The following is a 25527-nucleotide window of genomic DNA, read 5'->3' on the forward strand; positions in this document are numbered from 1 at the left end:
AGCCCCGGCCCCGTCCTCCTCAGACCCGGGGGTCCCCCAGGCCCCCCTCCATCAGTCTGTGGGTCCAGGCCCCCAGCTCCTCCTCCCTCAGACGCGGGGGTCCAGCCCCCAGCCCCTCCCCCTCAGACCTGGGGTCTCCAGGCCCCCAGCCCCTCCTCCCGCAGCCCTGGGGGTCTGGGCCCCCAAACCCCTTTTCATCTCAGCACCAGATCCCCAGGCCCCCAGCCCCTCCTCTCTCAGATCCAAGAATCCCAGCCCCCCTCCATCCTGCAGCCCCTTCTGAATGGGGGACCCACCGCTCTGGTGGCCAGCCCCTGCCCTTTAAATACCCATGAGTCCCGCCCCCAGCCCCAGGTGCCCCCTCCGCCGGCTCACCTGTCTGTCCTTTGCCCAGCGTCTTCTCCAGCCGATAGGGGCCCACATATTGGGCGTGCTGGGGTGGGTGTGGGTGTGGGTGGGGGAGGTGGTAGGCTGGGGAACCGCCGCCCCCCTCCTTGGCCCCGGACGACATGGTGCCCTTGGTCCCGGCCCGACCGGTCCCCCGGCCCCCCCCCCCTGCGGCCGGGCGCCCCGTCCCTCCGGTGGGGGCCGGCGACCGCTCCGTCCCGGCCCCCCCGGCTGCCCCCCACGTCTCCGGGGGTCCCCAGGGGGCTGGGCTGGGCCCCCCTCGTCGGCGGGCCGCGGCGCTGGGGGAGGGGGGGCTGGCCCGGGGGGGGTCAGGCCCCGGGAGTCAGCCTGGCCCGGGGGGGCTGCGCGGCCCCCCCTCCCCAGCGCGTCCCTGGCCGCCCCCCCCTTCCTGCGCCTCCCCCCGCCGGGGGGGTCCGAGGTGCGGGCCGGCGGACGCTGCAGGCCGAGGTCCCCCCCGCCCCCCCACGCGCCCTCTCTCCTCCGCCTCCTCCTCCTCTCCGCCTCCCCCCGCCACCTCGTCCTTTCTCTCCGGCACGCTGACATCACCATCCGGGGACTCCGGGCCCTTCCCCACAGTTAACCCTTTCGGAGGGGGGGGAGCGGGGCCGGGGCGGGCCTCGCGCTCCAGGGATGGAGGGGGCGGAGGATGCAGGGAGGGATGCAGGATGCGGGCGGAGAGGACCGCGCGCCCGGCCCGAGGCCAGGGGGAGGGAGGCTGCGGCCGCAGCTCGGCGCCGGCGGGCGCACCAGGGAGGCCGAGGGCGCGGACGCGGGGCAGCCGCTGGGGGCCGGCGCGGGAGACGTCGGGGCCCAGGGACCCGGACAGCAGTGGGAAAGCGGGGCAGGCAGGAGGGCCGAGGTCCGGAGACACCGGGAGAAAGAGACAGCCAGCCCGAGCCGGGAGAGAAGAGAAAAGCCGGCACCGAGAGGGCGACGCAAGGCCCAGGAGGAGGCAGGGCAGGCGGCAGAAAACCGAGCTGGAGACAGAAATGGAGAAGAACGGGAGAGAAGTGGGAAGAGACCGGGAGGAAGGAAAACGAGCTGGAGAAACGGAGTTGGGGGAGAGAAGAGGCAGATGGAAAGAAAGATGATGGGGAGAAACAGAGATGGAGAGAGGCTAGAGAAGAAGAGGGTAGAAGCAAAGAGAAGCAGAATTATGGAGAGACAGAGAGATGGGGAGAAAACAGAGAAAAGGAGAGATGGGGTGATGGGAGCACAACAGTGAATGAATTAACAGCACTGAGTTATACGTGAATGTGGTTAAAAGGGATTGCTTTTAACTAGAATAGAAATTAAAAGCAACCGTAGGACTGCATAACATAAGCAGTGAACCCTAACTGTAAACTACAGACTATAGTTAATAGTGCAATTATAATATTCTCTCATCAGCTGTAACCAACACTCCATACTAATGCAAAATGTTCATAATGGGAGGAGAGTATATTGGCATTTTGTATTTTCCGCATGATTTTTCTGTAAACCTATAGCTTTTCCAAAAAGAAAATAGAAAGGGACAAAAAGTGAGAGACAGAAAGATGAGACAAGGTAGAAGGGTGGGCAGAGAGAAGGAGAAAAGGAGGAGAGAAATGGGATGAGACAAGGGGGAAGAAAGAAAAACCGAGACAGGTGGGGAGAGGGAGGGGGGAAAACAGCCAAAGAGAGACAGAGAGATGTAGAGAAAAAGAGCTATAGAGGTGGGGGTGGGGGGGCAAAGAAAGGGATGGTGGGGGCCACAAAAGGACCAGCAGAAGTACAGACAGGACAGGTGGAGGGACAGATGCTGGAGAGTGGTGAGGACAGCTTAGAAGGGAAGAGACAAGGGAGTGAGAAAGGGGGAGATAAAGGCATAGTGAGGGAAGGATTGGGGGCACTGCTGACCTAGACTCATCTCAAGCCCCCCAAAGCCACTGATCTGGGTTACCTTGGGCCAGGTCTGTGTCCCTGCCAGCATCAGTGCCCCAAATCCAAGCCACAGCCCACAGTGCATACCTCCATTCAGGGGGCCCAGTGTTTCTACAGAAGTCCCTGTTTGTCCCTGTGCCCTTTCCAGACCCCTGTATACTCCTGGTGTCTGCCACAGGGTCCCCTAGATCTTCATTTAGCGCCTGATATAATCTCCAGCCCCCCGCTATGGCACATAGCCCGTGGGTCCTGCACCAGATTTCATGTGACCCACGATTCCCGCCCAAAGGTGTTAGGTGTCCATTTAATCCCCTTTATGTGCCTGTGGAATCCCCCAAGTCCCCTATGGAGCCACCTTCATCCCGCGAATCTCTATTGAGTGCCAAATCTGAGGCAGGCACGGTTCCAAGTGGCGAGGATACAGCGGTGAACTAGAATGCTGGGAGCCCCTGCCCCGTGGGGCTTCCATTCTAGAGGATGAGGCATTATAAACAGGACAAAGAAGCAACATACATGCTGTGTTAGAGAGTTGTGACGCGTGCTTAAGAGCAAACAAAATGGGACAGAAAGGGTTGGGGGTGGGGGGGTGTTAGATGAGAGCATCCCAAAGTAAGATGGAGGTCCAAGCCATGCAGATGAAGGGCAGAGAGCATTCCAGGCAAGTACAGCAAGTGCAAAGGCCCTGAGGTGTGGGGCAGGCCTGATGGGGTAGGAGGGGAGGCAGTAGATCCTGGGGAACCTTAAAAGCAAGGTGCCCTGGGGCCTTGGTTAATTCCTGGTGGCTCTGTGTCATTATTGATAAGGTCGCTTTCAACTCTCAAGTGTCTCACCACAGGTGACAAATTATGCAGTCACCCTACTTGTAGGTTATCATAAGGACTGACTTTTACAGAGTTCCCGAGAGTTTTCACCCAGACGACCATCTTCCTATACATCTGCACCATGGGATAATATCAAATACCAACGTTGTTGGTACATATATGTTACATACATGCAGTACGCATTCATGAACCTGCACATGGGCTTATGTAGGTGTGAAGCAGAATTAAGTCCCTCCCCCTTCCCATGAAGCCCTGTCCTATTCCCTGGAGCCTGTGAGTCTTTCACCTTACACGGCAAAGGGACTTTGCAGATGGGATGAAGTGGAGGACCATGGGATAGGGAGGTGACCAGATGTCATCCATGCCATCGCAAGGGTCCTCCTGAAAAGAGGCAGGGGGCCTGAGTCAGGGGAGGAGAGGTGACAGAAACAGAGCGTGGAGGGAGGCAGCTGTGAGCCAAGGAGTGGCAGCCTGGGGAAGCTGGAAAAGGCCTCCTGAAGGAGTACAGCCTGGATCTGAGCCCAGGACATGACCTGGACTCCTGACCTCCAGAGCCACAAGGGACCACATCTGTGTGGACCTAAGCTGCCAAGTTGGGAGTGACTTGTTAGAGCAGCAGCAGCAGGGAAGGTGCACAGAAGAGGCACTCTCAGGACTCTTCCCAGGTTGACAACGTTCTTGCGTGGTGCTGTAAATGCCACGCACTCACCCACCCACATACATGCCACGCACAGACACACATGCACACGCACATGCCATGTGCACATGCCTGTTGCACACACACGCACATGCCACACACATGCATGTCATGCACACATGCACACGTCACACATGCCAGAGATGCGCACATGCACAAATGTGCACATATGCACATGTCATGCACACATGCACATGCCACACACACCATGCAGATGCACACATGCAGAGATGCACACACATGCACATGCAGACAATGCACATGCCACAAATGCATAAAACACCCCCCACATACACTCCACCCACACACCACCACATACATTCACACACGTGCCACAGATACACACACGCACACACACATGCCCACATACTACACATACAAACACAAATCCCACATATATGCTATGCACACATGCACAAACACATACATATATGCATGCACAGATGCACATGCCACACACACTGAACACATGCACACGCACTCGGACGCACACGCACACGACTTGCATGTCCCTTCCCTCCTGATCTTTACCCCCAAGACCTTCCCATCTCTGCCCTGCAACCCTCTCTTCTGGCACGCACGGCCCAGCGGGGCACCCACTACATTTGTGACCCTTTGCCCGACTCCCAGAGCCGCCTTAGCTACGGAGCTCCTCTGGCCCGCTCCCGGCCAGTCCCTGCACACACAGCCACACCTCCCAGCCCGGCCCCTGCTTCCTGCCTTGGCCGCTTGCTCTCAGACACGGGTGTCCTGGCTCCAGCCGCCAGTGTCCCCTCCCCTGGACCTGGCAGGACCCGGGGAAGTCCACGGGGCAGGCTGGGTGATGAGGGGACCATGCAGGTGTGCAGTGCGAGGGGGGGATGGGCCTATGGCTGCAAAGGGCAGATATTGAAGTGGGGTCCCGGGTCAGGGCGTGAGACCCAGGGTTTCAAGAGAAAGGTGGAGGGCTGCCTCCAAATGCGTGTGGGGATGGGCCGCTGGCGGGCAGACCCCGAACAGGCGCGACGGTGAGCGGCCAGCTTGGGCTACACCAACCGCGCGACGCTTGGCGGGGAGCGGAAAAGCTCGTGGCAGGGGCGGGGCCTGGAAACGGGGCGGGCACTAACGAGGAGCGGCAGGTGCAGCCAGAAGGGGCGGGGCCTAACGGGGAGGGGCAGACGCGCCCGGCAGGGGCGGGGCCTGGTAATGGGGCGGGGCCTAACTGGGAGCGGACGAAAGACCTAGAATAGGGGCGGGGCCTGAGATGGCGGCACCGCCAGGAGAGGAGGGAGCAGAGCTTAGAATCAGGGTGGGGCCACGGTTGTGGTCCCAGCCCGGGCGGAGCCTCACCTGGGGGTGGTGCCCACGCCAGAGCAGGGTGGAGCGTGCACTAAGGATGAGGAGGCCGCGCTCGCCACGGGGCGGGATCTGGGCCTGGAGGGGCGGGGCCCGGGTCTGGAGGGGCGGGGCTTAGGACGGGAGCGTGACATCGAAGGGGGCGGGATATATTTGAAGGGGGCGGGGCCAATAGTGAGGGGCCAGGCCCGTGGGGAGAGGCTGGGGCCGAGCGCGGTATCCGAGCAGTGGGTGGGATTTAAGAGCCGGGCCTTGGCCCAATCTAGAACCGGAAGGCTGGGTGAGGGCGCCGGGCACTTCCTGTGTGCACATTTCCGGCCAAGATGGCGGCGCCCAGCCGTGGCAGGTGCGGGTGACTCTTTTTTTAGCATCTGCGGCGGCGGCAACTAGAGGCCGGGGGAGGTAAACTCCAACCTGCTCCGGTTCCCCATTTCGGAAAAGTGGGAGGGGACTTGTTATTCAGTCTCAGAGGGGGCTTGTTGCTAGGGAGGCGGGGCCGAGGGGTTGCTAAGTAACTAGAATGAAAGCTTCCTGCAGTGGAGATGGGGGATGGGGCTTATTGCCGGGGGAATGGGAGGGGCATGTTGCTAAAGGAGGGACTTAAGGCTTTGCGGGAGGATCCCTTTGGCATGAAGGAAGAGAAGGGGGCTGTGGTTAAGGGAAGGTGTGGCAGAGTGATTTGGGGTCATGTGGGGGCATCGAACTCGCCTAAAACGCCACCTTCTCCGCAGACTCCCAAGGAATCGACTCGTCCAGACGCCAGAGGTGTCTCAGCCGTGACCGCCCCAACATTTTTTTCCCTTCCTCTTCACAAACGACCCATGGCGAATCAAGGCTCCGGGGGCAGTCGCCTTCCCCTGGCACTGCCCTCGGCTCCCCAGAGTTGTTCCTCTGGGGGCGGTGGCTCTTCGGCAGGGGGCTCGGGAAATCCGCCGCCGCCGCGCAACCTCCAAGGCTTGCTGCAGATGGCCATCACGGCGGGCTCTCAGGAGCCGGATCCCCCTCCAGAACCCATGAGCGAGGAGGTAGATGACGGGGAACCCAATAATTGGGGTGTGGGTCTGGGGACGGCGTGGCTTGGGAGAACTAGAAGCTGGGGTTTCCTGGGGTAGGAGTGTAGGCGTGGAAGCATGAAAGACTCTATTTAATGTGCCAGCTGGGGTCACTGTAGGCTGAAGTTCAGATCTGGAAAGGTGTGGGGACTGTGGGACAGGCCCCTGGACTCCCTGCACTGTGCTGGGAGGTAGAATAGTCTTATGGTAAAAAGCAAGGACTCTCTAGAGCCAGACAGACCTGGATTCAACATTGCCTAGCTGCGTGACCTTGGGCATATTACTTAATGTTTCTGAGCCTTAAATTCCTCGTTTGCAATTGAAAATGTTAATAATAAAAATAGGAGCAGTATTTTACAGGGAGGTGTTAAGGTTCCAGTTTAACTGGGGCTCCACAGACTACCTTATATAGGGACAGTGCTCCTAAAGGAAGCAGGGTGAACCCCTTAAGAGGATAGACTCTGTGAACAGGCTGCTTAGGCTTGACTTTGGGCTTTGCCTCTTGTCATCTGTATGACCTTGGACAAGTCACAAGTCATAACCCCTCTGGGCCTCAGTGGTCTCATCTGGGAATAATACCCCATCAGATTGCTGTAAAGACTGATGACAATGTTTATTATAATATTTAATGAGCTATTACTGTGTATTGACATGGTGCTAAATCATGTCACACATAATGTCTTTATACAGCAATAAGGTAGAAGGCAGGCACAGAAAGATTAAGCAACTCGCCCATCTCTATCCGGGATATGACTACAGAGCCTTTGTGTAGGTACCTAACGTAGGGCCTGGCATAAAATTCCAATGGTCTGTTTTTTTCCTAGCCCTCATCTTTCTTGACCTAACAGCAGCATTCACCCCTCCTCGCCCCCTTTACCTTGAAACACTTGCTTCGTTCTCTGACAACGCAGTTGCCTGATTTTATCCTTATTCACTAGCCCTTCTTGTCTCCCCAGCGTCTTTGTGATGGAGTGCACCAGGACTCAGCCCTTGGATCTCTTCTCTTATCCTCCATTATCATCTCATGTTGTTTTACGGCTTTGAATACTGTCTATACCCTGACAGCTCCCAAATTTGTGTCTTTAGGTGATTTTACCTCTGAGAGGATATTTGGCAATATGTCATTTGGTTGTCACATCTAGGAGGGGAGTAGAGTAACTAGCATCTGGTGGATAGAGGCCAGGGATGCTGTTAAACATTCTACGATGCACAGGACAGCCCCACAACTTCTAGCTCAAAGTGTTGATATAGGTGAGATTGAGAAACTGCTCTTGGCTGGACTTTCTCTCTGAACTTTAGGCTGCCCATTCAATATTTCACCTTGAATGTGTAACAGACGCCTCATAGTTAACATCTACAAAATAAGCTCCGAATCTCTCCTCCTCCTCCAAACCTGCTCTTCCCATCATCTTCCCCATCTTCTAGCTAAATGCAAATCTTGGCGTCATCTAACTCTGCTCTCTGACTCGTCCAATATGCAACCTGTCAGTACATTATATTGGCCTTCCCTTCAGAAGACGCCCAGGCTCTGCCCATTCCTCACCAGTCCAGCACTTCCTCCCTGGTCTACACCACCTTCCTCTCACCTGAATTGTTGCGGTGGTCTCCTGGGTCTCCCTGCCAGATCCCATCTCCTCTGTTCAGAACCCTCTAGCGGTCCTCCTGTCTCACTCAGAGTGAAATCCCGAGTTATGTCTGTTCCCTGCTATCTTTTTCTCCCCTCCCCTCTGTCCCTTTCCTTCTTGCTCACTCTACTTCAGTCCATTGGCCTCCTTACTGCTCCCTCTGCCTGGACTGGTTGCCCACATATCTTCATGGCTCTCTCACCTCCACTGTTACTCACGTCACCATCTCAACAAGGTCCCTGCTGATCACCCTTCTTCCTTTTGTCCCCACCCTGGCACTCCTGATTCCTTGTCTCTGCTCAGTTTAGCCCCTTAGCACTTCACACATCACCATATTGCATGCTACTTTCTTTGCTTATTTTGTTTCTCATCTGCTCCCCAACTAGAATGTGAATGCTCTGGGGTTAGGGGTTCCATCTTTCTGACTCAAGGCTATGTCCCTTGTGTTTAGCAAAGAGCCTGTAACGATGCAGGTGCTCAATAGGTATTTGCTGATTGAGGGAATAGCAGTCAGCTCTCAGATGTTAGCTGTCATTATTAATGACTGTTAGTCATTCATTCATTGCTAACAGATATCTGCATTTTTTCTCTCACCCTCCCCATGCCACTCCTACCCCGCCTTGTCCCTCAGCGGCGGCAGTGGCTGCAGGAGGCCATGTCGGCTGCCTTTCGGGGGCAGCGGGAGGAGGTGGAACAGATGAAGAACTGCCTCCGAATCCTGAACCAGCCCACACCCCTGTCGGCTGGGGAGACCGAACTGGTCACTGACCAGCAGGAGCGAGAGGGTGCCCTGGAGCTGCTGGCCGACCTGTGTGAGAATATGGACAATGCTGCAGGTGTGCCCAGGCTGGCCCAGAGCCAGTCCCTCTTAGGGGGTGGGGGTGCCCCGTCTGCCTTCCAAGTGTCCCTGCTCCGTCTCTCTTCCTCAGCCCCATGCCCTGCTCCAGCTCAGCCCTTGTCCTCTCTCTTGGTAACCACACCACCAGCTTCCTTCCTGATCTCCCAACTTCCAACCTCTCCCCTTTTAGTCTTCTTTCTCCAGGTGGGATTTACCTGACCCCCCCAGCTCAGTGCCATTGCTGTCAGAAACAAAGCCCTTCTCTTACCCCACATAGCTAACCTGTGAGCAGGTTTGGTCACCTGCCTCCCTGACAGGTACTGAAAGTGGTTATTCTTCTCCTTGACCACTACCCTTTCCCTTAGTCTGAGAGAAGAGGCTGTTTTGGGTGGAGTGGTCAGTGAAGGCTTCATGAGGGCCAGCATTTGATGAAAGACCTAGAGTGAGGGGGCAAGTTATGGAATTATCTTTGGGAAAAGCATTCTAGGAAGAGAGAACAGTGGCACCAGGGCCCAGAGGCAGGAATGTGCTCATGTATTCAGGAATGGAGGTAGGCCAGCGGAGGGAGTGAGGGCCCACGTGGTAGGAAATGAGGTGGGAGCATGCTGGGCTCACAGGCCCAAGTAGGGGCTGTGGATGGTCTTTGAAGTGGGGTGGAGCTGTTAGAAGGTTTTGAGCAGGCAAGTAGCAAGACCTCACTTCCATTAGGAGAAGCAGCATAATGTGGTAGTTGAAAGCATGGATATTGTGGCATCACTTCCCGATTTAGAGAAGTGTTAAATCTTCCGGGCTGTTACATGGTATGAGCTTGGACCCCAAGCGGCTGCTTTCATACAGAGAGAATGGTGAGCCTCATATAATTGTGAGGCTGGCAGGAGACCACCGCAGCTCCAGGCACGGGGCAGACCCTGGGCTGTGCGAGGCCATCGTGTGTGTCTTTTGGGTGGGGCTGGGCTAAGTGTGGGTCGCCCACTCCCTTCACATGGTCAGTAAGGGCATATTCTGGGCTCTGGGGAGCCCTGCAGTACAGAGACCTGTTCTGCTTTCTTTTACCCTGTGTCTCATAGACTTACTTACATTGAAGACATCCCCCTCCCCATCCGCAGAAAGGTTTTGAATTACTTTGTCCTTTCATTCATTGTCCACTTGCTCAGGATGTATCTCTTCAGCTGCTGCTGTCTGCCGAGCACTGTGCCAAGTCTCTAGTCATGACTGTGCTGGTTTACGCCTTATTAGTAACCAGATAATGAGAATTAGAGCAGCAGGTGCTAGCTCATCCTGCTGCATGCTGTGACACAGATGAGCCTTGAAAATATTACGCTAAGTGAAATAAGGCAGATGTGAAAAAGATTAATATTACGTGATTCCACTTATATGAAATGTCCAGAATAGGCATAGCCCTAGAGACATAAAGCAGATCTGTGGCTGCCAGAGAATGGTCAGCGGGGGGCTGAGGGAATGGGGAGTTATTGCTTCACAGATATAGGGTCTCCTTTGAGGGTGATGAAAATGTTTTGGAACTCAATAGAGGTGGTGGTTGTACAATACTGTGAGTTATTCACTTCAAAATGGAGAAGATGGCAAATTGTATATTGATTATATATCAGTACAATAAAATGCAATGTATATATACCATTTCCTATCCGCCCCCTTCTCTCTCTCCTATATGTATGTATGCACACATACAGACCCATTTAGTTATTTCTTCAAAACGTTTTTTCTTTTGTTTTTTAAAATTTATTTATTAATTAAAAAATTAAGAAACCAAATCAAACATCAACATATATAATCAGTAGTTCACAATACATCACTTAGTTGCATATTCATCATTTCTTAGAACATTTACATTAGTTCAGAAAAAGAAATAAAAAGATAATAGAAAAAGAAATAAAATGAACACAGGAAAGGAAAAAAAAAAAGATTATACCTACCATATCTCTTACCCCTTGCTTTCATTGATCACTAGCATTTCAAACTAAATTTATTTTAGCATTTGTTCCCCCTATTATTTATTTATATTCCATATGTTCTACTCCTTTGTTGACAAGATAGATAAAAGGAGCATCAGACACAACGTTTTCACAATCACACAGTAACATTTTGACAGCTGTATCATTATTCAATCATCCTCAAGGAACATTGCTACTGGAATTTTCTTTTCTTAATAAGGATGTCCAATATTGGAGGGGAGCGTCTTCCCACCCCTCTTTATTATCATTATCATCATTATTATCTTAGAGGGAAAATTTCCGTAACATAAAATTCACCATTTAAAGTGTACAATTCAGTGGCATTTCATATACTCACAGCGTTGTGCGACCACCGCTTTTGCCGGGTTCCGAGACTCAGGATTCTTTTTTCGCTCCGCCAGGAGGGAGGCACTGTCTGTGCTCTAGCTGGGGCCTGGCACCTTGCAGGTGTTAAAACTGTCAGCTGAACAAATGAATGAAAGAAGTCTGGAGGCCTGGACAGGCGCAGCTCTTGGCCAACAGCCCAGCTGCCTAGATTCATCCTTGGGGACCCACCCGGCATCAAGCAAGTGTCGAGTGGGTGCCCACTGGGGGCCAGGCCAGAGCCATCTAAAACCTGGTGCCCCGTAGTTCTGTCAGTGTGACCCCTCGGCTCAGCACCCCTTCCTGCGCCCCCCGCCCCCCGGGACTCCCTACTACCAGCTCTCATAGCTCAGTCCCCACCCACCACCAGAGGGGTCTTCCTAGACCCTGGCTCAGACCAGGTCACTCCCAGCTTAATGTTCTTACCCTCATGAGGATTGGAAATTTCTCTGGCCCTCAGGGCTGGCCCCTGTCCACCTCTTTTTTTCCTTTGATAACAGCGTTACTGAAATATAATTCACATACCATACAATTCACCCATTTAAAGTATACACTTCAGTCGTTTTTAGTATATTCACAGAAACCTATCACTATTACCACAATGAGTTTTAGAACATTTCATCACCCGGAAAAAGAAACCCTGTCCCCATTAGCAGTCACTCTTCATTTCCCACCACCGCCCCCCCCCCCCCCCAGCCCCTGGCAGCCACTAATCCGCTCTCTGTCTCTGGGTTACCTATTACAGACATTCCATCTAAATGGAATCCTAGAATATATGGTCTTTTGTGTCTTCATCTTTCACTGAGCATGCTGTCTTCAGGGCTCACCCATGTTGTATAATGTAACAGCACTTCATTCCTTTTTATTGCTGAATAACATTCCATTATATGATCAGACCACATTTTGTTTATCTGTTCATCTGCGGACAGATGCTTTGGGTTGTTTCCACTTTGGGCTGTTGAGGATAATGCAGGTCCTAGCACTTGTGTACGAGTTTTTGTGTGGGCGTGCGTTTTCACATCCTGGGAGTGGACTTGCTGGGTCACGTGGTCACTCGGGGCTGAAGGCACTGCCAACTCCTGCCACCTCTTGGTTTGGTTTAGGAGAGGGCGTATGGTGTGCGGGTTCGGGTCCTTTCCCCACTGCTCTGCCTGCACCTCCGTCCCAGCCACGCCACCTATGCAGAGCTCCCGTGATGGATTTGGCTCCTTGACAGTCTGTGTGCCTATGGATTCTTTGTCCTCTGCTGGACGTGCTTTGCGGGTTGTCTGACAAGCTCATCCTCATCCTTCAGGACCTGCTCAGGCCCCTCCCTTACAGCCTCCTGGAGGGAGCTGACCCCTCCATCCTTTGGCCATCACCCCCGTGGACTGTGGCTCTCATGTGGCAGTGAGCACTGTGCTGAGATGCCCGTGGAGACCGTCCACCCCAGTGGGGGGCTGCGGTGGAGGGAGGGGTACGTGTGAGCCCCGAGCAGGCGTCTCCCCGCAGGGTGTTCAGGGTCCAGCAGGGCAAGACTCTAGTGTGGGAGTCGGCACACGTTTTCTGAAAAGGACTGAATGGTTAACATTTTAGGTTTTGTGAACGCATGGATTTCCTCTGGCTGCTCTAACAAATGACCCAGACTTAGTGGCTTCAAACAACACACATTCATTCTCCGCAGTTCTGGAGGCCAAAGCGTAAAGCGGGTGGACAGAGCTCCGTTCGCTCTGGAGGCTCTAGAGGAGAACCTGTGTCCTTGCTTTTCCAGCTTTGGGAGGCCACCCACACTCCTTGGCTCACGGCCTCCTCTGCCCCTCCTGTCTCCCTCTCATCAGGACCCTGTGATAATCCAGGATCGTCTCCCTCTCAGGGTCCTTAATTTAACCATCCCTGCCAAGGCCCTTTTGCCACAAAAGGTGACACAGTCATAGGTTCCAGGGATTGGGGCCATTCCTCTGTCTGCCACAGTGGGCCATAGACCTGTCCCAGCCACTCCACTCGGCTGCTGTAGCGGGAATCGAAGAGGGTGGCTGTGTCTCAGTCATGCTTTGTTCCCAAGAACAGGTTGGGTTGGAGTTTGCTGATCCCTGGTCAAGTGGGTGGGTTCTCCCCAAGGGGGCCTTTTGGTTGTCACAGAGACTGGGGGTCAGCACTGGCCTCTGGTGGCTGGAGCCTGACACTCCACAGTGCCCGGGACAGCTACGCAGGGAAGAACTTTGCTCCCCCAAATGCTGACATTGAGGAACCCCGGCCTTGGAGGGACCCTGGTGGGGCGCCCCGAGAGTCAGGGCTTGCACATGGAAGCTCCCTGGCCGCAACGTGGCCTCTCTCCCTGTTCTCTCCGGCGCAGACTTCTGCCAGCTGTCCGGCATGCACCTGCTGGTGGGCCGCTACCTGGAGGCGGGCGCCACGGGGCTGCGGTGGCGGGCGGCGCAGCTCATTGGTACGTGCAGCCAGAATGTGGCTGCCATCCAGGAGCAGGTGCTAGGTCTCGGGGCCCTGCGCAAGCTGCTGCGGCTGCTCGACCGGGACTCGTGTGACACGGTGCGCGTCAAGGCCCTCTTCGCCATCTCCTGTGAGTCCCTGCGCCGGGCTGGGGGCTCCGTGCATGGGGCTGGGCCTGGGGTCTGTCTGGGGGAGAAGGAGGGGCGAGGATCCCTTTAGTTGGTCTGCAAAGGTGTTCGTGTGTGTAGCTTTTTCTTTTATGGTAAAATACACATAACAGAATTTACCACTTAAGCTGTTTTTAAGGGTACAGTTCAGTGGCATTCAGTGTTGTGTACCCAACACCTCTGTCTAGTTCCAGAACATTTTTATCACGCCAGAAGGAAATCCTATATCCGCTAAGCACTCGCTCCTCACTTCCCCTCCTCGTGCCCTTAGCCACCTCTGATCGACTTCCTGTCTCTGTGGAGTTGTCTGTTCTGGGTGCTTGGTAGAAACAGTCACACACCACATGGCCTTTCCTCTGACCTCTCTCACATAGCGTGTTGTTTTAGAGGTTCACCCAGGTCGCAACACGCATTGTGCGAGGCCCTGGAGATGGAGCAGTGAGTACAGCAGACGGGTGGATGAGGACCCTGCTCTCGCCACCCTGCTCACGTGCTCTGTGCAGTTGAGGTGCCTGGCCCCTGGCACAGTGGACCCTCTGGGTGATTCTCCCTTCTGGGTGCTGAGATGCGTCCCTGGCCACCTTGTAGGGTACTTGGGAGGAGTAAAACGAGATAATGCTTCCATCTACTGATTAGTGGATTCACAAAATGTGGCACAGCCATGCAGTGGAATATTGTTCTGCTCTTATTCCGCCATCTGAGACATGTGGCAGCGTGGATGAGCCCTGGAGCGGTGCTGATGAGACGAGTCAGACTCAGAAGGACACACGCCTTAGGTGATTCCGTTCATATGGAACATCCAGCATAGGCAAATGCGTAGGGCCCAGGAGCAGGTGCTGGGGAGGGGTGGGGTGACTGCCAGTGGTACAGGTTTCCTTTTGGGACGATGAAAATGGTCTGGAATTAGATGGTGGTGAAGCCTGGACAGCTCCAAATATACTAAAATCCTCTGAGTCGTACATTGTGAAGGGGTGAATGGTATGGTGTATGAATGATACCTCAATACAAATGATTTAAAATGAAGGTAATGCACAGTGTGGGCACCTAAGTGGGCCACGTGGTGGTGGAGCCCTCGAGCCCCTCCCTCTCTCGCCCCACCGCAGGCCTGGTCCGGGAGCAGGAGGCTGGGCTGCTGCAGTTCCTGCGCCTGGACGGCTTCTCGGTGCTGATGCGGGCCATGCAGCAGCAGGTGCAAAAGCTCAAGGTCAAGTCGGCGTTCCTGCTGCAGAACCTGCTGGTGGGCCACCCCGAACACAAAGGTGGGGCGGCCATGGGGGGCCTGATCAGACGCCCGGGGAGGGCCAGGGCCAACGAAGGGGACTGCCTCTCTAAGCCCACAGCTTTCCCCCAGGGACGCTGTGCTCCATGGGGATGGTCCAGCAACTGGTGGCCCTCATCCGGACAGAACACAGCCCCTTTCACGAGCATGTGCTTGGAGCCCTATGCAGGTGCGCCGGAGGTGGGGCCTGGGCAGAGGGGTGCCCTGTTGCTGGGGCTCCCCCCAGGAACAGCTCAGGCCCTTTCCCCATGAGGGTGGAGGGATGGGGTTGGGGAGGAGTGAGGCCCCTGTCTGTACCTCCCCATTTCCAGGGGCTGGTAGAGCAGCGTGGGGGAGGACGGGTGTCCCCTGTCCCCGCAGACACGGGCAGTGCAGGTGGATTAGTGTCCAGGATCAGCGGCAGAGGGTGGGGTGTCCCCGGGCCGGGTGGGGGCCCCTTACCAGACACCATGCCCGCTTGTTCGGGGTGCATCGTAAGCCCCGGGTAGGAAGATCCCCCTGCTTCACAGGTGGGGAAAGTGAGGCCCGCTGTGGGGAAGCAGCTTGCCAGAGCTTGCGGGGCAGCCAGGACTGGGGCAGCCAGGACTGGGCTGTGGTGTGTAGGAGCTCCGTCTGACTAGAGCCCGTGCAGGCGGGGTCTGAGGGTGCACTCCTCTGTCCCTCCAGCCTGGTGACAGACTTCCCCCAGGGCGTGCGGGAGTGCCGGGAGCCGCAGCTCGGCCTGGAGGAGCTGCTACGCCACCGCTGCCAGCTCCTGCAGAAGCACGAGGAGTACCAGGTATGGCCCAGGGTCAGGGAGAGGCCAACTGTGGGCCCTCGGGGCTCCCTTTCATCCACATGTTCCTGATATCCCTGCACTTCTGTCAGCATCTGCTCAGGAGACCTTTCTTGAGCCCTCCTCTGTGCCAAGTGCTGTGTGAGTCGCCAGGCAGACAGCAGGCAAGAGGGAGCTGCAGCCACTTCAGGAGCAGACCTGATTACTACTTATGTGATTGAACCCAGTTATTTTAGTTACACTATTTAAACATTTCATCGTTGAATATTTACTTACATCAATAACACATAGCAGATAAATGATAAATCACTAATTAAATGTTTAAATAATTAGTTAAAAATTCAAGTAGGTAATTAACTCTGTGTTAAGTAATTTACTCATTCACTGAACTCTCCTGCGATGCTGGGCTTCAGCAGAGCAGAGCACACGTCCCTGCCTTCCTGGGATCTCTGTTCCCTGGAACTGTCCCTGGAAGTGCTCAGGGAGTGGTGCTGGGAACCAGGAGCCCGGAGCAGGGAGCGGGGTGGCCAGGAGAGCATGCTCTCTGTCCCCCAGGTGCACAGCTTGACGTGGGCGTCCGAGAGGTGAGGGCCTGGTGGTGTGGGGGTCTGAGGGCACCCTGAGCCTGGCCTAGGGTTCAGCCAGGTGCAGAGTGGCCAAGTGCTTGCCTCTTTCTGGTGTCCATCCCCCTGAGTGCCTGGGCTTCTGCCCTGCTGGGCCCCATGGGCTGGCCAGCATTCATCCTTCTTTCTTCCCCTTTTCATGTGTTAACAGCCTATGGAGATGGAATGAGGCTTAGCAAACCTCATGGTTTGGATGCATATGCTCCCATGTAAACACCCGCCGCTCCCACCCCCCACCCTGTTCACCAGGTTGTGGGGCGCCTGTGGGCCAGGCCCCATTCAGGCACTGGAGACTCGGGACAAGCACAGATGGACCAGACTTGGTCACGGAGCCATGGCAGAGAGACAGATGTGCGAGCTTTCCTGCACATACACGCTGCGTGTGCATTTTTTTAAAAATACTTTTATTGAGAAAACAACATACAAACACAAGCATTCTTAACATACAAACATTCCATACATGGTGTACTATCAGTGGCTCACAATATCATCACGTAGTTGTATATTCATCACCATGATCATTTTTTAGAACATTGCTGCATGTGTATTTAACATATTCCATTACATCTCGACGTCAGGGTGTTAGAAGCACAATGAAGAAGAAGTCACCCAGAGAGGGGGTGGAGGATGCCTGATGGCAGGGAGGCACAGGGAGATGGCAAGGAGGAGGATGACGATGATTTGTGGACTTCGCTGGCTGTTGTTTATTATACAAAGAATAAGTTTTGGTGGCAAAAGATGTGGCTGGCACGTCGGGGTGCAGAGCCAGGTGTGAAGAGTCCTTTGTCCCCGGACTCCTGCAGGTCAGCATTGTCCAGGGGTCAGCCTGTGCCCTGCAGCTCCCCCGCCACACCCACGCATCAGACCTGTGCAGTGCACACACAGCGCTGACCAGTACCTACTCCGGCCTCTCTGGGGGCTCAGCAGCGTATTTTTCTATTTTAAACTTATTGTCTTGGACATCTTTCCAGACATAGAGATCTAGGTCTGCTTTGTTTCTAATGTTGTATAGTATTCCGTAAGACGGTGATAATGTACTTTATTGAGCCAGTCCCCTTTTGTAGTTGTTTTTTTTTTTTTTTACATGGGAATCGAACCCGGGTCCTTGAGCATGGCAGGCAAGCATTCTTACCTGCTGAGCCACCTTGGCCCGCCCAAGCCAGTCCCCTTTTGTAGGTCACTTGGTTGAATTAAAGTTCTACAGATGCTTTTTGAGTATGTTACATAGTCATATGGTTCAAAATTCAAAATGTACGAGGGGGTAGACAGTGAAGCATCTCCCTGCCACCCCTGCCCGGTTCCTCTCCCTCAGTTCCTGAGCTGGTTTAGCAGCAAACACACGTGACTCTTCTTTTCCTCTTTGTGCAGTCAGCCGGCTAGGACCACTGGGCTGCCCCTTGCCTTCGCCTGTTCTCGCCTTCTCCTGCAGTGCATTGCCTATCGGGGCTGCTGGCTGTTTCCTCTTTGGTTTCTAGAGCTGCACAGCAGGGGTAGACTCTCATGTAACCGCCCCTCCTGGTGGGCACGCAGGGTGCTTCCATACGTTTGCTATTAGAAACTCTGCTAAAAGAATAATCTTGTACCTTATTTACATGTGTGTGAATATACCCACAGGGGAAGTTACGTGTCTTCCTTTCCTGTGACTGGCCACTGTATCTTTTGTCCATTTATTATTATTATTATTATTTAATATTTTTATCGTAAACAGCAAACAAATATGCCAACATTCTTGACATACAAACGTTCTTGACATGGTTACAATCAATGGCTCACAATATCATCTGTCCATTTACTATTACGTGGTAGTTTTTGCAAAGGAATCTTGCTTATTGGGGTAAGTAAACATTTGAAAGTGGACAGTTTGGTGGCATTTAATATACACACAGTGTTGTGCAACCGCTCCCTCCATCTAGTTCCAGAGCATTTTCAGCACCTCAGAAGGAAATCCTGTGTTCATTGAACAGCCACACCCCATGCCCCTCTCCACGCAGCCCCTGGCTGCCACTGATCTGCCCTCTGTCTCCATGGATTTGCCTGTTCTTGACATTTCATACAGATGGAGTAATGCAATATAGAGACTTTAGCAACTGATTTTTTTTTTTTTTTGGTATAAGATTTTAATAGAAAGCGACCGTTTCTCTCTTTAAGGTAGTATTTTTTTTTATGATTTTAAAATAACTTCAAACTTACAAGGACTTGTAAAAATAATACAGAAAGAATACGTAGTGCTCGCTTCGGCAGCACATATACTAAAACTGGAATGATAGAGAGAAGGTTAGTATGGCCCCTGCACAAGGATAACATGCAACTTCGTGAGGTGTTCCATATTATTTTATTTAGAAAAAAAGGAATACATAGGGTGTATCGGGCAGGATGATTCTTTATTGTGAGGGGCAGTCCTGTACATGGTGGAATGGTGGCAGCTTCCCTGGTCTCTACCCACTAGGATGCTGGAAGCACCCCCTTCCATCAGGACAACCAAAAATGGCTCTAGATGTTGCCAAATGTCTCCTAGGAGGCAAATTCACCTTGATTAAGAACCGCTGGCCTAAAAGTGCATATTTTTGCAGTAGATGTTAATGAATGATGACAATTTATAAAGCATATTAGGGGGGTGCACAGATGGTTCAGTGATAGAACACCTGCCTTGGATGCGGGAGACCCCAGTGATTCCCGCACTGTGTACCCCTCCCCCCCTCAAAAAAAAAAGCATATTAGGTTTGTGCAAAAAAAGGTATCAAGAACATTATTTTAAAATAGAGGGCAGGCCATGGTGGCTCAGCAGGTAGAGTTCTCGCCTGCCATGCCTGAGACTCGGGTTTAATTCCCAGTGCCTGCCCATGCAAAAAAAATTAAAAAAAAAAAAATACAGTAGATATTTTAATGAAAGCAATGGTCCTGCCATCTTTTATTTCTCATAATATATATTGACAGAAAATGTACATTTTAAAGTTTGATAATTATAGTTTTTTTTGCAGTTGAATTAAACAGTGGATATATCAGCAACTTTTTTTTTTTAACATTTGTTCCCCCTATTATTTATTTTTATTCCATATGTTCTACTCATCTGTTGACAAGGTAGATAAAAGGAGCATCAGACACAAGGTTTTCACAATCACACAGTCACATTGTGAAAGCTATATCATTATTCAATCATCATCAAGAAACATGGCTACTGGAACACAGCTCTACATTTTCAGGCAGTTCCCTCCAGCCTCTCCATTACATCTTGGATAACAAGGTGATATCTACTTAGTATAAGTGACTTTTTAAAGCAACTTCAGTGTATGTGTACAAATTATGTGATAAACATTCAATAATTGGAGCAAGCTCACTTTCAAAATGAGCACCCAGAAAAAGTAATGGAGCAACCTCATTGAAAACAGGGTCTCTTGGGAGAGCTGGTTTGGAAGCCTTATTTTTACCATAAGTCCATAATCAAACCAACTCTTCAACTTTCATTTAGAAACTTGGGTGGAAAAATAGGTGAAAGGCTCTGACTGGGCACAAATTTTCTACCTAGAATTGGCAGTGACTTTTGAGTTACTTGCTCTACTTGCTCTCTTTCTAGTTTTCTAGAAAACTAGAAAACTAGTCAGTTTTCTAGTGAGCAACTGACTTTTTAAGTTCTTTAAGTGCTAGTTATGTTAGCCCTTTGTGATAAGAGTAACATATATTTTTTTCCCAATTAAAAAAAAATTTGTAGTTTTTTTCAACACATTCACTTTTTTTAATTGAAATATAGTCACATGGTATATAATCCTTCCAAAGTATACAGTGTCTCACAGTGTCATCACCTAGCTGTGCAGTCATCATCACCCGCGGTTTTAGACAATTTTCATCATTCTAAAAAGAAAAGTAGCAAAGTGACATAAAAAAAGAAAACCCAAACACCATGCCCTTTGCCCCCCACCCCATCGTTGCCCTCATAGTATTGCTGTGGTCCATTTGTTACTGTTGAAAGAATATTAAGATATTTCTGTTAACTCTAGTCCATAGTTTGCAGGAGGTGTTTTTTTCCCTTATACCACTCTCTTATTAACTCCTTGTAAGTAATGGGTTAAATGTGTTGTACAATTGTACTACTTCATGAAATCTTATTTATATCTGTAGTGTTAATCGTAACCTGTGTTGTGGCATCTTTTTGCCATGCAGATGCTTTTAGGTGTTTCCTTGCTTTCTGGGTCCTGTTATCAGCCACGGGAGGGCTTTGAGCAGGGAGTGATGGGGTCATATCTAGGAGTTAGAAGGAGCCAAGGGGGCTGATGTGGGGTGAGGGGACAGGAGACTGGAAGACCTCCCAGGTGAGTTCAGCAGCCCAGAGGGAGGCGAGGGAGAAACTGTGAGCTGAGGATCACACACCAGAGGGGCCGGGTGGGGTGGGGAGTGTGGGCGGGCTGGTGGCTGGGAGGGGAGACGCCTGTGGGTGTAGAGCTTGCTGCAGGCAGGGTCTGGCCTCTGCACTCAGAGCCTTCTGCTCTCACCCCTGATCCAGGAGGAGCTGGAATTCTGTGAAAAGCTGCTACAGGTCTGTTTTTCAACCCCAACGGACGACAGCATGGATCGGTGAAAACGTGGTGGCCCCCTTCCACATGGGAGCCCAGGCCTCCTGCTTCCCTCCCCATCCCGGGGCCCTCTCCCAAGAGAGAGCAGGGCCCTTATGGGGGGGAGGGGGCTGAGCCTGGGGCTGTCAGCCTGTCTCTGCTCAGCCCCCTGGAGGGGTGCTGAGAAAGGACCGGGCTCCAGGGGCCCCACCTCCTGCTTTCAGGCTCATCCCCCCCACCCCGAGCCTCTTGTCCACACTGCTCTTCCAGCAGAGACGGGGCTCCTCTCCCACTGCCACTTTGTCACCTCCTCTGGGTGCGTAGTGGTGGAGGGGCGAGGTGCGGGCCGGGGCCTGAGAGACTGGGGAGGGAGGGGAGGAAGGCCGCCTCGGGAGCTTGGGGTAATAAAACTCTTACTCCTACCACCCACAGAGCCATTGCCTCACTTCACCTTTCCAGCCTCTCTGGGATGGGGTGCAGGCACATCTAACCTTCTCCCTGCCCCCCAACTTCTCTGAATTCTCTTATGTTTCGGGAATTCCCACCTTCGGCTTCCAGGCCTCCTAAGGTCAGGTGTTTTTTCCCCCAGCATCAGAGCCTCCTGTACAGGTCTGCCGCCGGCAGCTGCTGCCTGGAAAGGACGCTTGTCCAGAGTCCACGGCCCTTGAGGCAGGGTGGAGGGGCGGGCAGTCGAGTCCCTGCCCAGGCCCCCCGTGGAGGCAAGGCTGCTGCGTGTCCCAGCTGCAAAGTGCCAAGCCCAACTCCACCTGCTCTGAGATCTGGGGGTCTGTCTGCCTTTTCTGTTTGCCTAAAGTAGGTTTCTGTTGATGCAACTAAGGGCCCTGCTGCAGGAAGCAGAGTCCGAGAATCTTGCATCCAGGATTCCAACCTAGGACTCATCCCAAAGCCCTGCTCCTCCCCAGTGCCCTCGCTTCCTGGCCCCATCTGATGCCAGGTCATTACTTTTGCATATACAGCACTTGCCTCATACTTTTGGGATTTTAGAGGGCTTAGTTAATTTCAGTTCTCTTCCATTCTCAAATTCAGAACAAATCGAGGCAGCTGTGGGAACAGAGAGTTGGAGATCCAATGTCATCTCGTTTATTTTTGAGCCATTTACATCATAGCTGAGGAGTGTTGCTTCTACTCTGCACCAGCATTAGACCAGCACTTCTGCCTCAGGCAGCCCTGGGCAAGCAGCAGCCTTCCCATGGGTGGCAGAGTGGAGGCCAGGGGACAGGAGTTCTGGGGCCAGCCTGTCTCCAAGAGGACAGGAAGTTGGAGGGCTGACCCCAGCCTGGGGGGGAGGGGGGCAGAGACATGCCAGGAGAGAGCCACTGGTGGGGGGTCCCCCACACCGAGCCCTGGGCTCTTTTGTTGTTTTAAAAGTTCCCTCCAATTCTTAGGCAAATAACATCTTCCTGTGAGTTCTGACAGGAGCTGAGACCCAGATTTCAGACAGTAAAGCCCCTGGAGCTTCCTGGGTTGGGCAGACTCGGTGCCTCAGCATCTGTTTGGTGGTTGAATATGGCCTGAGCCTGGGTGTTAAAACTGTGGCAACTGTGTAATCATATGTAGGGAAAAAAGCAAGGAAAATGATAGGTAAAAGACAGAAGAGTGCAACACAAAAGAAAAAATGATTCAAAGGACAGAAGGAATTTCTTCACAATTGCTTCAAGAGTGTAGCAATCAGAACATGGGTCTATTGAAACAAGGCCTTTAAAATATTTTTAAAAAAAGATGAAAAAAGGAACAATGGCAAACCCAAGGAAGTAAACTAAAGTTCTGGTAAGTTAGATTTTTCACCAGAGATTCACCCCCTCCCCTCCCACCTTCGTGGGAAAAGTACATTCCCTGCCTATGGCACGTGGAGCCCACCAGCCCATACTTCTTGGGCTTGGCCAGGTGATTTGCTTTGATCAGTGATGGTGGCAGATGTGAGGCAAAGGGAGATGTGAAATGTGCTTCCAGCTGGGCTTGATCTCTTGGGCTCCTGCCTCTCCTGAAAAGGAACCTTGGACAGCCCTTTGGTCCCATCTGTGAATGTAATAAATACCACCAAGGTTGTGGTTGTCATGCAGCGTTAGCTAACTAATACAAGGAGAAAACAACATCATGTGTGATAAACATACCAGAAATAGCAAGGACCAAAGGGGACATGGCTGGAAAGTCAAATGACAGAACCAGAGAGGTGGCAATGTGAGAAGAACTGAGCCCAACATCTCTGATTTTGAAGATGGGGGTGGGGCTTCAACCCAAGGAATGCAGGTGGCTTTTGGAACCCGGAGAAGGCCAGGAGGTGGATTCTCCCCCAAAGCCTCAAGTAGGGAATGCGCCCTGCGGTCACCTCGAGTCACTGGAGACCCATGGTGGACTTCTGAGCTCCAGAACGTAAGATAATAAATGTTATTTTAAACCACTTTAAAAAAAAGCAAAACAAAGGACTGACATAGTAGTGACAGTGAAGGCAGATGAAAATGACAAAGATTAAAGCAATTACCAGCTAACGCGTGTGAAATACAAATGCATAACCGGCATTCTTGAAAAAAAAACGAAAAACTGAATCAATAACTAAAATGCATAAAATACAAAAAATGTCCCCAAAATGCAGATTTATAGAAAAGGGTTAAGTCCTTAAGTGCATTTATTCATTTGATGCTTACAGTGAGCTGCTAAGTGGGCAGGACGGGGCTAATTGTCTCTATTACAACTGGGGAAACTGAGGCTCGGAGCCAGACAGGACCTTAAAGGACACTGACCCTAAGCCTAGGAGGCCCGCGCAGTCGATGTTGCTCCAGAAGTCTTTGCAGCAGCGGGCAACAGCCAGGCACCGCCTGGACCGAGGCGCGGCGGCGGCGGGTGGAGGCCATGAGGGAACACCCGGAGTGGATTTCCCGGCAGAAGACCGAGAAAGGTGAAGGGGCTTCCCAATGGAGCCGGAGGGAAGAGAAAACCCGGAACAGGGTTTCCACTGGATTTCGGAATGAAGTCGTAGAACTGGCTCCCGGAAGGGCAGCGGCGCCTGCGCATTCCTCCGTCTGGGTTGACTTGGGGAGAGACAGTTGGCACGAGCCGGCGCAGGCGCAGGCGCAGATCCAAAGCCCCGGCTTAAGGAAGCGCAGGCAGTCGCGACGGTGTTCCGGGTGGGCGGGGTAGGGGAGCCGGGGCCTCGCGCGCACGCGGGCTGCAGGATCCGCCCGCGCTGCCCCGCCGCACCTGCGCACCGAGAGGGCCGCGGGCAGGCGGGGCGTCCTGCGCGCTCCGGCGCAGGGGATTGTGGGATCGTGGCGTCGGGCGTCGGAGGCCTGAGGCGGACAGTAGGCTCCCGGGACCCGTCGGTTTGGGGAAGGGGCGGCTGAAGGAAGCGGGCCTGGGCTTCCGCTGGCCGCTGCTCGGCTCTGCGGCTTGTAGGGACTCCGGAGGGCGACGTTTTCCCCGCCCGCCCTCTTCGTTTCCGCGGGGCGCCGGCCTGGGCCGGGGAGACCGGAGCGACTGGGGCGACTTCCCCCGCGCCCCGCCGAGGCCCCTGCGCGGGTCCTCGCGGCCCGGCCAACCCCCCGCCCCGCGCCCTCGACCCCCGCGTCCTTCCCCCTCGCCTGCGCTCAGCCCGCAACTCTGCGGCGCTCGGCGCGCGGGGTCCCCCTTTGACCCGAGGGTGCCTGCGCGAGACCCCGACGTCGCCCCCCGCCCCCACATACCGGGCCCCTGAGCGGGGGCCGGAGCCGCCGGCGGCGGGGCGAGGGGGGCGCCCCGATGAGCCCCGAGTGCGAGGAGCCGCCGCCCCCCCACGCAGGTGAGCCGGCCCAGCCCGGGACCTTTTTCCAGAGCCCAGTCCACCCCCAGGACCCCCTCGAGCCCCACCTAAGTACCCTTCGCGGGTCCCAGTCTTCTCCCTTTCGGGTCCACCCCCACCTTTGTTCCCTGGAATCCTTCCCTCTTCCCCTGGACGCCTCCTCATCACTTCCCCCCCCAAGTCTAGAGAGTAGCCTCGGCCTACCCGCCACTCTCTTCCACCTTTGGCTTTACCCCGGCAGTCTCTTTCTCCTCGCTCCTCCCCTTCCCCCCAAGAGTCCCTCCGTTTTGCACCTTCATCTGTTATTACGGTGTTTTTCTTCTCAGTCCCCTCTTCCCCCTTCCCCCCTCATCTCTTCCTCCTGCCCCCCATCTCTGCCTTACCCCCACCCTTCCCTGTTTCCTGCCTTCTTGGACTCGTTTGCCCTCTGCCTGACCCTTGGGTTGGGGAGATAGGGGAACGGGGGTTTCCCTTCTCCCTTCCTGTGGGTCCGCTGCCCCTGGCTGCCTCTGGCTTCTCCTTGGGAGGAGAGGTTTAGGACCTGGGATTGTCTGGAGGTGTCCAAGTCCTGGTTCCAAGTCTGTGAGACGAGGCCTGCCGAGGGCAGGGCAGGTGCTTCATGCTGGGCACAGAGGGAGGTATCCTGCCCAGCCCTGCCCTGGAGGGGGCTGTGTCCCTGGGGAGATACAGGCAGAGCTGGACAGTCACAATTGCTATGAGGTATTGAGATAGAGGTAACTCAGGGTGCCGCAGGAGGCTGAGAAGATTGGGGACCGGGAGACTGGCGGGGCCGGTGGCTCTCTCTATCTAGGAAGGATGAGTTGGAGTTGACAGATGGAGAGTGGGAGGAAGGGCATTCCTGGTGGAAGGAACAGCGTGTGCAGATATGTGAAGGTGGGCAAGTTGGG

General features: G+C 53.7%; 3 protein-coding genes, 1 long non-coding RNA gene and 1 other non-coding gene across 16 annotated transcripts in view; 3 read left to right on the forward strand and 2 right to left on the reverse strand.

Annotated features, from left to right (window-relative positions):
- The window catches only part of BRSK1 (BR serine/threonine kinase 1), a 23811-nt gene extending 18575 nt beyond the window's left edge, over positions 1-5236 (reverse strand). Inside the window, exon 1 of one of the 2 annotated variants that reach the window (XM_077130751.1) lies at positions 5158-5236. Coding sequence is in view for 1 of the 2 variants with exons in the window: in XM_077130749.1 (XP_076986864.1) it covers positions 376-511 (136 nt within the window). In the remaining variant the exon portion in view is untranslated. Of the gene's footprint in view, positions 1-375; positions 542-5157 lie in introns of those variants that run through there. The other variant, XM_077130749.1, reaches the window with a different exon arrangement.
- Positions 5237-5353: 117 nt separating this feature from the next.
- On the forward strand, positions 5354-21269 carry HSPBP1 (HSPA (Hsp70) binding protein 1). Of its 3 annotated transcripts, none has more exons than XM_077130753.1 (8): positions 5354-5565; positions 5895-6188; positions 8472-8676; positions 13344-13568; positions 14709-14864; positions 14957-15053; positions 15551-15662; positions 20778-21269. In XM_077130753.1, the coding sequence occupies exons 2-8, from the start codon at positions 5985-5987 to the stop codon at positions 20850-20852; spliced, it is 1074 nt and encodes a 357-aa protein (XP_076986868.1). In that variant the 5' UTR covers positions 5354-5565; positions 5895-5984; the 3' UTR covers positions 20853-21269. The 3 variants fall into 3 exon arrangements, with proteins under 3 accessions (XP_076986868.1, XP_076986869.1, XP_076986867.1); XM_077130754.1 differs by having other exon boundaries at positions 5363-5509; XM_077130752.1 differs by lacking the exon at positions 5354-5565 and having other exon boundaries at positions 5732-6188.
- Positions 8977-25304, reverse strand: LOC143658624 (uncharacterized). Its single transcript, XR_013163265.1, has 5 exons — positions 25161-25304; positions 11438-11516; positions 10986-11111; positions 9756-9906; positions 8977-9115 (listed from the first exon to the last, which is right to left on the reverse strand). It is a non-coding gene; the product is annotated as an uncharacterized LOC143658624 (long non-coding RNA).
- Positions 18508-18614, forward strand: LOC143660421 (U6 spliceosomal RNA). The gene has a single exon (XR_013164027.1). It is a non-coding gene; the product is annotated as a U6 spliceosomal RNA (small nuclear RNA).
- PPP6R1 (protein phosphatase 6 regulatory subunit 1) overlaps positions 24505-25527 on the forward strand; it is a 28970-nt gene continuing 27947 nt past the window's right edge. For 2 of the 9 annotated variants that reach the window (XM_077130744.1, XM_077130739.1), the window contains exon 1: positions 25072-25513. In XM_077130744.1, coding sequence (XP_076986859.1) covers positions 25454-25513 — 60 coding nt within the window. In that variant the 5' untranslated portion in view covers positions 25072-25453. Of the gene's footprint in view, positions 24620-25067; positions 25514-25527 lie in introns of those variants that run through there. The other 7 variants (XM_077130741.1, XM_077130745.1, XM_077130746.1 and 4 more) reach the window with 6 other exon arrangements.

This window comes from Tamandua tetradactyla, chromosome 16 (assembly GCF_023851605.1).
Source record: "Tamandua tetradactyla isolate mTamTet1 chromosome 16, mTamTet1.pri, whole genome shotgun sequence".
NCBI classification, from domain to species: Eukaryota; Metazoa; Chordata; class Mammalia; order Pilosa; family Myrmecophagidae; genus Tamandua; species Tamandua tetradactyla.

Coding starts and splice junctions, on each gene's coding strand:
- HSPBP1 (XM_077130752.1), top strand. CDS start 5,745: ATGTTGCTAAAGGAGGGACTTAAGGCTTTGCGGGAGGATCCCTTTGGC. Junction 8,677..13,343: donor GAATATGGACAATGCTGCAG/GTGTGCCCAGGC, acceptor TCTCCGGCGCAG/ACTTCTGCCAGCTGTCCGGC. Junction 15,663..20,777: donor AGAAGCACGAGGAGTACCAG/GTATGGCCCAGG, acceptor CCCCTGATCCAG/GAGGAGCTGGAATTCTGTGA.